The sequence below is a fragment of the Mastomys coucha genome, unplaced genomic scaffold, assembly GCF_008632895.1.
Source record: "Mastomys coucha isolate ucsf_1 unplaced genomic scaffold, UCSF_Mcou_1 pScaffold3, whole genome shotgun sequence".
Taxonomy (NCBI): Eukaryota; Metazoa; Chordata; class Mammalia; order Rodentia; family Muridae; genus Mastomys; species Mastomys coucha.
In genome coordinates, this window is record NW_022196909.1 from 11467636 (window position 1) to 11478978 (window position 11343).

The following is an 11343-nucleotide window of genomic DNA, read 5'->3' on the forward strand; positions in this document are numbered from 1 at the left end:
TCTTCTTCTTCTTCTTCTTCTTCTTCTTCTTCTTCTTCTCCATGTTAGGAAAATACAAGGTTGGCAGTGGTGGGGGCTGATTTCTGCAGGGTTTCTCTGCAGGCTTCTGCAAGCAGAATGTGGGGCCATGGCTCCTCATCTCACAGCTCACTCTAGCAACATCTGCGCTGCAGGAGGGCACAGAAAAGAAGATGCATGACCTTCTGTGACCTCACCTTCCCTACCTCACCCCAGCTTGTGCTCTACCCTCTTTCCTCTCTCTTCCAGCCACCCCTGCCTTAGCTGTGGACTCGGGCCTGAGGGTTCTGTCCCTGTACCACAGGCTAGGATCCCAGGGTCCCTTTCAGCCTCTCTCGTTTACCCTGGCCGGTGATTCACTGTCTTCTCTGTTTCCTTCTTTTCCCCACCACTGTGTGGCTCTCCCTCTGGCTCCTCCTTGTCCCTGCCTCTTTGACTGATGGGTTCCATGGACAGAACTTGGTAAGTGAGGCTTGGTAAGGGCAGGGAAGCCTGGGGATGGGGTGGGAGCATCACAGAGAAGCTTCTTCTGCCCCAGCAGGCACAGTCCAGACACTCCCAGCTCCTCAGGCCTATGAGTGCTGTGGTCAAGAGGCCAGGGTTCACAGGAGACAGCCACTGGTGTCGCCTATTTAGAACTGTCACGCTCCATTGCCTTTGCTATTAGTGCCCTTTCGGGCATTTAATTGGTCCCCTCCAGCTGATTGAATGGATCCTACCAGAGACCTTAAAATTCTGCAACCTAAGAGGCTCAGAGTAGCACTGTTTGTACCGAAGTCTCCGGGAAGCTGTTTCTGGGCTAGGGGCTCTGGAGCGCCCTCCCAACCTGCCTTGACCCCAGAATAGGCTGAAAAGGGCTCAGAGCGCTTGGCTCCCAGGTCTTGTTCACAATCTCTATTCTAGACACGGGAGAGTTGCCCCTGGCTCTGAGAAGTGCCTCACCTGGCTAATCCTGTGAGATGCCCACCTACTGGGCTCCAGGGCTTGCCAGGGGGTCAGGTAATTGATCCCTGACTTCCATAGCAACTCAGAATCCCTGCCCCGTGGGAGGATCAAAGTCAGCTCTCCATTGAAAGGCTTCTGCTGCCAGAGATGCCTGGTGGTCCCCTCTCACCATGAACATCTAGCAGAAGGGAACCCTCCAGAATCTCAGGATCATGATAATGCTGTAGCCCTATGGTCAACGGTAAGAAGCCCGTCTACTGTTGAGTATCAGATGGACGGGTTACATAGGAGCCAGAAACTCATCTCAGGTTGGTGATCACTAAACATCTCTAGCCAGGGCCAGACAGACCACCTGATGGAGTACACTCCCCATGGAGAGGAGTTCCCCAGGAAGCAGGAGAGGCCAGACTCAGTAGAATCTAGATTCACATCAGCCTTGGCTCCGCCCCCTAAACTAAGCTACGATCTTCTGGTCCTGAGCCCCGCCCCCACTCCCATGAGCCTCTTTGCCTAGTATGCATAAGACCCTATGGGGGTTGGGGGGGGTGGGGGGGAGGGAAGTGAATGGGGTGAAATCCTGAGCTAGAAGAAAAGTCTGCACTCTGAACCCCAAATCAACAGACTAGAGCGGCTGATGCAGCAGCCCCTGTGCAGGTCTCTGGAAATGTGAGGCACTCAGTAGTGTTCTTTGCCCCTTAGATTCCTTGGTCACCCCCGTGTCATACATTGCAGCCCGGTGCTCTCCTTAACACATGTTCCCTGTCCTCTTCAGTCCAAGCCCACCGTAGCCCCCTCGTTTATTTTTTATTTTCTCAACATTTCTCACCTCTCCCTTCATCTCCCCTGGGTCTTTTATGAATTGATTGATTGATTTTTAATTTTACATTTTACTTGTTTAGTCTGTGAGGAGAGGCCTGCATGTGTTATACATGTGGAGCTCAGAGGACCACATGTAGGAATCACTTTTTCTTCTACTATGTGGGTCCTGGGGATTGAACTCATGTCTTTGGACTTGGTGGCCAACTCATTTACTGTCTGAGCATTGACCATCGTCTCCTCAGCCCTGCCTGCGGGTTTTAATCCTGGCAGATTCCTCTGCCTCTTTGGAATCCCTTCGTGGAGAAAGGACCAAGAGGTGGGAAATGAAGCAGGCATGGAGAGAGACACTTAGTATATGACAGACAGAATGACAGAAGAGCCAGAGGATGCTCCTCGGGCCTTAGAGGTGGAGACGGAGCTGGCCAGCAGGCAGGAAGACCCCACTGCTGCAAGGCAGAGCTGGGTTGCGATGTCACCCCCCAGCGCCCTCTACTGCTCTAGTCTGGCTCCACCCCCTGACCTTCTGTACCCTTTGCAAATGGCTTCTTCACCCTCGTGCAGGGTCTGAACAGCATGTTCGAGGTGTACCTGGTGGGCAACAACTCCCACCACTTCATCATCTCTCCAACCTCCGTCCAAGGGAAAGCAGACATCCGCATCCGAGTGGCGATCCCGCTGGACTACGAGACCGTGGACAGATACGACTTTGACGTAAGCCTCCTTCAGCATCCCCGTGGGCCATCCTGGGGAGGTTGGGGGAAGGCTGAGGAAGATGGAGTAGCATCCCTAAGTCCTGCCTCCCTAGGGATCTGTCCCAGAGAAATGACAGAGATGGCAGAGGCCTCAAGGAGGGCAAGGAGGTGCCTAGGAATAGGAGCAAAATCACCAGACCCTTCTCTGGTGTCCCTGTGGCCCATCCTGGCCGGCATAGTCCAACCCCCAGAACCACATCCTCCCTTGAGAAGGTCCTGTGAAGGGGCTCCTAGAACACAACGGGCCTCAGCCTTGACTCTAGCTCGTGGTTAGAACCAGCCACGGCACAGAGAGGTCTCGTGGGAGACAGCGAAAGCCCCAGAGATATGTGGGGGCCCACGCAACTCTGCTCTGCTTCTCTAGCTCTTTGCCAACGAGAGCGTACCTGACCACGTGGGCTATGCCAAGGTGAAGATTACGCTCATCAATGAGAATGACAACCGGCCCATCTTCAGCCAGCCCCTCTACAATGTCAGCCTGTATGAGAACATCACCGTGGGGACCTCCGTGCTGACAGTCCTGGTAAGTCCCCATGTCCATGGGGAGCCATAAGCTCTTGGATATCCCCAGGGACACTGAACATCTGGGTATCAGAGCCTGTTGGTTGGTGAATGCTGGTACCCAGATTCTTCTTGAAACAGGGAAAATGGACCAGGCTAGGGAGCGATAAGACAGAGAAAGATACTCCAGTTTTCTTTATTTTCCCTGAAAGGCAGCATCCCAGATGGTCCAGGAGACCTAGAAACCCGGGTAACCAGTAGGCTGGGTGTTAGCCATCTCTGAAGAGAATGATCCTCCCTGTCTCTGAGTGCAGCAGGCTCCTTGAAGCTGCCTAGCAAGCCTCCAATACCTTTGACCTTTGACCTTTGACAAGTGCCCCGATCCTCACCTGAGGTTACTGTGTGTATGCCAGTCGAAGCTCTTGACTGCAAGGGGCAGAAACTCTTATATAGTTCAAACAAGAAAGTATTAGTTCATGTAACTTGATCTTACAAGTGAGTTCAGCCATGGCTGTATCCAGGTGTTTATATCAACAATAATCTATCATTAACAGCCAGCTTAGCTTTTCTGCAGTGACTGAGATGGTCACAATACCTTCAGACTTCTTACCAGTTCATCTATGCTAGTGGAGGAAAAAGAGTAATTTTTCGGTAGCCCCAACCAGTGCCCTAGAACTGATCTCAGCATGCTCATCCCGGCACCCACGATCATGATTCTATCGTGCCAGCTATGGCTCACACTTTCCATACCAGACCTAGACCTTATGGGTTGGTTCTGTTCAGATTATATGGGCTGACAATGCAAAAGGATATCCATTATAAATTTGAATAGGCCACTGAATAGATCAATATGGTAGATGCTGCTATATAAGCCCAGGGTCCAACCCATCACAGACAGTCCATAAATGTTAGGTTACCACACCCCTCTCCCCATTCGTGAGAGGCCCACAGAGGCCCGGCTGCCATTTCTCGCTCCAAGCTGCTGTTGCCTGCCATAGCAGCCACCCCCCCCCCCCCCCCCCGAATTGTGTTTACTCTGCAGACAGATGGTCTGGAGCAACATTGTGCCCCCAGGCCTTTCCATCTGACAGTTATTAATATTTCAAACAGATGTTTAGCTAGTCAGGCCGTCAGATGGAAACCATGAGCCTGCTGTGGTTGGTCTCCGAATCCTCAGCTTCCCAGCCCAGGGCTCCCCCCAGTCCTTACCGCCATACCTGAGCAATATATCACCCGTCACCCTGGGCTCCCGGACCCTCCTCTAGCCTCCCAGGATGTACCCAACAAGATGTCCGAAAGGCTCTAGCCTCCTGGGCTCAGAGGGAGTGTGTGTCTCCCGCACACCATGGAATATCAAGGGGAAGGGTGCTAAACAATCTGTGACAAAACCAGGCAGGAGACAGTAGCCATGTCCATAGGTCAAGGACCATGTGACAAAGAATTCTTGTGTGGTATCGGCTGGGTGGTATCCAGGCAGTTGTTCCCAGAGTCCTTGCTGGAAGCAGAATTCTGTTTGTGTGGTGGTAGTGGTGCATGCTTTTAATCCCAGCACTTGGGAGGCAGAGGCAGGCAGATTTCTGAGTTCGAGGCCAGCCTGGTCTACAGAGTGAGTTCCAGGACAGCCAGGGATACACAGAGAAACCCTGTCTCGGAAAACCAAAAAAAAAAAAAAATTCTGTTTGTATTCGTCATTCTCATAGATGTGCATTTCTCAGCCTGCCTAATGCTGTAATATAGTTCCTCAAGTTGTGGTGACCCCCCTCCCCCCACACACACAAACACGAAATTACCCTGTTGCTACTTCCTAACTAATTTTGCTACTGTTATGAACCCTATTGTAAACATCCGACATGCAGGATCTCTGATCTGTGACCCCTGTGAAAGGGTCACTCACCTCCAAGGGGGTCTGGACCCCCAGGTTGAGAACCACTGCTGTTGCTAGTGGAAAGATTTGGAACCCCGTAGGGCTGAGATCTGAGATTGAGGAGGCCTGAGCCGAAGGGTCTGTCAGTCTCCGGTGAACATGAGTTAAGCCCTTCTGTTAAGCTAACTGTTCCCACAGCATCCGTAGGCCTGAGCCTGCTTCGGACCTACCTAACACCGCCTCTAGTCCTGCTCACTCTCCTCCCTGACTTCCTCAGGGTTGCTGATGGTCTGTCTCTGCTCATGGCTGTCAGAAATGGCCAGGCGCTGCTTCATGCTTCCCCCATCCCGACCCCACCGCCCCGACTCCAGGACTATGGAACCACGAAGCTGTGGGGCTCTTAGATGTAGTGCTTAGCCGTGGGTCTCAGTCTCAGACTTTTGCTGAGGGCCGCTCTGTCCCTGTCCCTCCAAACTTGCATTCATGCCCTCCCTAAATTCATCTGCAAAATGGGTACAACCCACACCCCAAAGCTGTGGACGGAGGTTACAAATGCAGCCATAGGTGGCTCCCACTACCGTCTACTCCCTGTCACCCCAAGGTGCTGCCCAGCTCTGGGCTGGTAGCAGGTTCCCTAACCACGGCCCTACCTCCACCCTCACATTCAAGCCTCATGCTTAGCCTTCCGGTCTTCTGACCATCTTGGCCACACACCACCCCCCCTTTAGATCTCAGTCCCCTTCCCTTTGCCTCAGAAGGGGCCACCGTTAAGGCTGCCTGCTCAGAGACCGTAAAATTTCTTCTCCTTGACCTTTTCCATGGTGTTATTAAAATGTTTCATGGGCAGTTGTGTCAGGAAAAAATTATAAAGAAAAAGGAAGATGTTTTAATGTGCACCACAGGCTAAGTGGAGCCTGCTGCCAGGGGCTTACTCAGCCCTTACCCTGACACCCGTGCTGGGGAAGCCAAGGGTTGACAGTAGCCAGGGGAAGCTAGCTGTCCCCCACCAGTCCAGGAATCCTAGATGGACCAGTGGAGCCCGGCCTCTCGTTTCTCTGCTGGCTGGGTTTCTGGAGCCCAGTTTAGAGGTCTACAGAACCCAGTGCTCTCCACATCCCCACCTCCACCCTCACATTCAAGCCCCACCCTTAGCCTTCTGGCCATCTTGGCCACATCCCCTTTAGATCTAGGTCCCCTCTCTCCCACATCCACATCCCAGGACCCGAAGGTCAGAGCATGACCTTGAGCCCACGTCTGGTTGCTTGCTTGGGTCATCACTCAGGAAGGTTCCCCTGCTCGGGACACCTGCTGTGAAATAAAGAAGGTACTGAGTGCGCCTGGCTGGACCTGCCGCCAGACCTAGTACCCAGAGCACTTGTGCTGGGGACAGAGGGTGATGGGGATGCCTCGCGCGGCCTCTGAAGACCAAGTCCTATGTCCTTTGATCTCTTACTGCAGTAGCAGGTCTCCTACCCCAGCCGCATAGCTGCAGCCCCAACACGTAATGTGGCCATCATTTCTTACCTGCTAAGTGTATCATTGCCCTTCTCCAGATGAGGAAACTAAGGCTGAGGGAGAGTGGGGGAGGAGTGCGGGTGGGGGTAGGTGGGGAATGAAGTGGTTTTGCTCAGAGTTCCAAACCTGCTAGGTATCCTCCGATCTTGAACAGAGGCCCACAGAGGGACTGTGCTGGACCACTGATCTTTTCAGCAGCATCCAGAGCTGAGGACAGAGAGGAGCCAAGGACTCTGCAGATCCCAGAGAACAGGCTATATAAACTAATCCCAGGGAGACCCTCAAAACCATCAGGTACCCCCAGAAAAATTTCTACTTCTAGAACCAGAGCAGAGACGGTCAGGAAGGTGTGGGACTGTGCCCAGGGAAACAGGAATCTCAACATGGCCGAAACTGTCTGTATAAGAAAATCTCCTGGGATGGAAGGAGACTCCTGGGATGGGGTATGGCAGGGTCTTAGAAGGGCCTGGTGGGGGTTTATGGGTGCCCCGGAGTGATAGGAGAGGTTCAGGGTGAGTGTAACTGTTCATTCGTCCTAGAGATCTCTGTTGATTGCTTGCTGTGTACTAGGCACATGGCCCTATGGACAGTATGTGGGGTGTTGGGTTCTCAGAGAGCTCCCCCTGCCCTGGAAGAACCTGCATTGACAACAAGTCTTTATGTTCAGGGTTACTCTCTGTGATGGAGGCCGGATCAGCATTAGAAATGGATGCAGGGCACCTGACCTTGATTAGGGTCAAGGAATTCTTCTCTGAGAAAGCAGCACTAGAAGTAGGACATTATCGGATAACGGAGGAGAGGGGAGGACATCCCGGAGGGGGAGAACGGCATGTGCAAAGGGCCTGTGGTGAGAGGGGGCGTGGTGTGCAGGGAGCTGGAGTCCTGCTTCCTCAAGGCCAGAGCCCTCAAATGTCTCTCTTCCTTGCATAGTTACTCCAGAAAGCCCACTGAACTGGTCCAATCACTTCCCTGCCCTGGCTGGTTCTCTGTGGGCGGCATTTGACTGACTGGAAGGGTCACTGTAACCCTGGGCAGAGCAGAGTACCACCACCTCCCAGCTACAGGCACACTGGCCACAAGGAGGCAAAGACAGGCAGGCTCCTGTCTCACTCTGTCTTCCAGTACACTCAGATGAAACAAGTGGGATCTCTGGGCCGTAAGTCACCCAGGAGGATCTAGGCTCCTACTTTCCAATCATAGGCCACTTCTACAGGGACTCAACTACCTTTCCTACATGGTCAGAAAGAGATGCCACCTTAGCCACCAGGAAGATGCCAGGGCATGAACGGTACAGGGTGTACATACATAGTGTCCTTCTATGATGGTCGGGCTCTCTGCCACCCTGAGAGCGGAGGGCAAACCTTCGGTCTACCAAAGTAGACTTGGTAGTGACAAGCGTGAGACCTCAATTTCTCCCTCTGAGCCCTGGGGATGCTTTACTACCTTCTTGCTGAGGAGGACGGTCAGAAAGATGAATGGAGAGGTTCCTGCCGACTCTCAGCTCCCTCAGAACACCAGTGTTCTCAACAGAGTCTCCTCATACCATAGGCCCCCACTAGGTGTCTCCCTTGGTATCCTGGTCCTGCCCCAGCAATGCGGTCACTGAGCCTCTGAGCCCATTTCGCTCAGCCTCTCCCCCCCACCCCGCCCCGGGCAGGGGTAGCACCCCAGTTGGCTAGTCTCACTTCACTTCCGGCTATAAGGTATGCCTCTCACCCTACCAAAGCCCATTCCGCCCACTGGCTCTGGAGCCTCTCATCTGCTCTGCTCCTCTCTCTCCAGTCTCTAGCCTGGAAGCTTGGGGAAGAATCCCATGGTGACCTAGACTGCCTGAAGCCAGAACTAACCACATTCTCCCCCATCAAGCTAGCCTTTCCACTCTATCTATCAACACAAAGCGCCTATGCTTTTGGTCTTCTCTGCCTCCTCATCGCAGACACCCAAGGAAAATGGGAAATGAAATCATTGCCCCAGGCTGGCCTTGGTGGAGGCCAACTTCAATCCTGTATAGCCAAGCCCTGAGGGCTGACTTCTAATACAGGGGGCCTCTCCTACCAGTGGCAAGGCTTGGCTCCCAGCTCTGTGACTGCTGGCACCCAAGCCTGCCCCTGCCCGCTGGGACTCCCTGTCCCTGCCCACTCCTGTTCAACCCAAGGAATTGAATATAGAACCCAGAGAGGGAATTTGAGAAGGCCATCCCATGCCTCTACTTCAGGGGGTGCTCCCTAAAACTCACCCCAGGTCCTCCCCATCCCTCCGTTCCCAGGAGGAGGACACCCTGCTCCATAGCCTCAGTGGGGACCTTCTAGAACTACATCAGCTACTGCAGGAGGATGCTGGCTAAGAGACCTAGGTTCCTGTCCTAGCTTTGATGGCTAAGTGTGACCCCATGCAGGACACTTAGCTGTGTCCTAGTCCCCCAGACTCCATAATGTACTATGGGGGTGACAGACTAATACTCATCTCATAGTTAAGAGACAGGACAGGGCTGGAGAGATGGCTCAGTGGTTAAGAGCTCTGGCTACTTTTCCAGAGGACCTGAGTTCAATTCCCAGCAACCATATGGTGACTCACAACCATCTGTAACTCCAGCTCAAGGTGATCCAACATCCTTTTGTGGCCTCCATTGGGGACTAGGCATGCATGCAGTGTGCATAGGCGTACATGCAGGAAAACATGCCTACACATAAAAATAAATCATTTTAAACAAGAGACAGAATGGCTCAAGCATAGAGTGCCCTGGGTGGGTGACAGCAATGAATGCCAACCTCCGCTGCCCAAGCAGTTTGAAAGCACTGGCTGCCACACTTTGGGTCTCCAGAGCTCTACCTGCCCCTCCTTCCATTCTGAGTCCCCAGTGGCCAAGCTCCCTTTGCATACTGAGCTTGTGCCTATGTCAGGCACGGGAGCCCAGTACACACCCTCAGGGCACCAAGCACAGATGAGGCTAGCAGAGCCGGGGGACAGGACAAGATTCTGGGAAGAGGCAGAGAGCGAGCGGGTGCTGTAGGGTGTGGGGCTTGTGCAGTTGCTCTGGGATCTGGACTTCAAAGGTCCCCGTTACTGCCTTAACCTAAAATTCTCCCTGCTGTTGGAACGGGACCCCTCAGCTCCTGCTGTGCAGACCCTGCTACGGGAGTTGTCTAATTCTACTCTTAAAGAAACTCAGGAGGGGGCTGGACAGATGGCTCAGAGATTAAGAGCACTGACTGCTCTTCCAGAGGTCCTGAGTTCAATTCCCAGCAACCTCATGGGGGGTCTCACAACCATCTGTAATGAGATCCGGTGCCCTCTTCTGGCGAGCAGGTATACGTGCAGGCAGAGCGCTATATACATAATAAATAGATCTTAAAGAAAGGAAGAAGGAAAGAGAGAGAGAGAGAGAGAGACAGAGAAGAGACAGAGAAGAGAGAGAGAGAGAGAGAGAGAGAGAGAGAGAGCTCTCCTCTGCTCCTTGACAAGCTTCTCACAGATCTGTAACATACAGTAGTTTTGAGTCCTGTGTAAGTGGGTGGGGGGGATCTAAGGAAACTTGCTGGGGACATGTGGCAGGAGAATGAGTGGCCAAAGGCCTCATGGGGAAACTGAGGCACAGAGAAGGTAAACATTGTTACCCTAGGTTACTCAGCCAGTCAACGGAGTTTCTTTTTCAAGTGTGAGTTCTTTTCTGTGCTGGATACCCCACGAGTCAGGTACTGACATTCTGTGTGTGACCCTAGGCCAGTCCTGTCCCCTGTCTAGGACTTGGCTTCCTGATCAGCCCCAAAATGAGGATCACCTTCTGAGGATTCCTCTCAGGGCAGGGAGGGCTTCAAAGAGACAGGCGAAGGCCAGGAACCAAGGCTAGGGGACAGAGGTAGAGGCAGGCAGGGTAGAAGATGAGCTATCAGCTCCAGGAGAGCATGGTGAGAGTTGAGGGTGACCTTTCTGCTGTCTGGATGGGGAGTGAGGTCACTTTTCTCTCCGCACAGTCCCCTCCCCCAGCTCACCTTGGATCTGGGCTTTACCTGTCCATCATACCCACCTTGGTGCCACCCTCCCTCAATTGACCAGGTACCTTCATGGAGAAATGAGCCCATGGGGCTCACAGACAGGGCAGCGATCATGCCTCCCTTCTCTGGGGCAGACTGCCGTCTCCCTGGGTTCTAGGCTCATGCTCTATGCCGTGCGTGACAGACCAAGTTTCTACCTTAACAGTATGAGGGGGGTCTCCTCAGGGTCTCAGTCCCGGGTCTACAATGAACAAGCGATCTTCGAGCCGACCCAGTGTCCTAGTGTCTGTCTGAGGTGTCCACCAGCCATCCCAGGCTTCCTAGAACAGCTCGGCTCCCTGTTTCTGATGACATTCGTTAGACTCGATTCTACCATGGCGTGCAGCTGCTGTCAGAAATCACAACATGAATTATTATTAGTCAGGGAGTCTGCTTGCTCAGCCCAGTGGGTAGGCCCCATCTGGATAGTTTACCCAATCCTGCAAAAGACAGGGGTCAACCTTGGAGAGATAGCCCTGCTATGGCAACTTAGAATCCCGCACCCCCCCACACACACACACACACACACTCCTCAGCGGCTCTTCCCACAGGCCTGTTCTGGTTCCCCGTTCCCCACCCCCACCCCTCCAGCCAACCTTTACCACTGGCATCTTAATTGACCTCCTTGTTCTGGAAGCCCTAGAGACCTGAGACTCCAGCTGTGCTTAAACAGAACAAAATCTCTTCCAATTTCCCCACCGTTTAAAAGAAAATTGAATTCTTTATCTGCAGCCTGGGGAGGGGGAGAAGTGGGGAGAGGAGGGGGGGAAGGAGAAAAAAACAGGAAATAGCAGGTCACCAGCCCGGCTCCCAAGCTGACCTAGAAGCCTGTGTGGACACACCAGTCCCTCCATTTGAAGGATACCTAAGGCTGCCCCTTGGGACCCTTGGTGGGGGG

General features: G+C 53.2%; 1 protein-coding gene across 6 annotated transcripts in view; it reads left to right on the plus strand.

Annotated features, from left to right (window-relative positions):
- Positions 1–11343, plus strand: part of Cdh23 (cadherin related 23) — a 402933-nt gene that overhangs the window by 228093 nt on the left and 163497 nt on the right. For 4 of the 6 annotated variants that reach the window (XM_031347990.1, XM_031347992.1, XM_031347998.1 and 1 more), the window contains exons 12-14: positions 475–480; positions 2344–2493; positions 2899–3057. In XM_031347990.1, coding sequence (XP_031203850.1) covers positions 475–480; positions 2344–2493; positions 2899–3057 — 315 coding nt within the window. The remainder of the gene's footprint in view (positions 1–474; positions 481–2343; positions 2494–2898; positions 3058–11343) is intronic. The other 2 variants (XM_031348002.1, XM_031347991.1) reach the window with 1 other exon arrangement.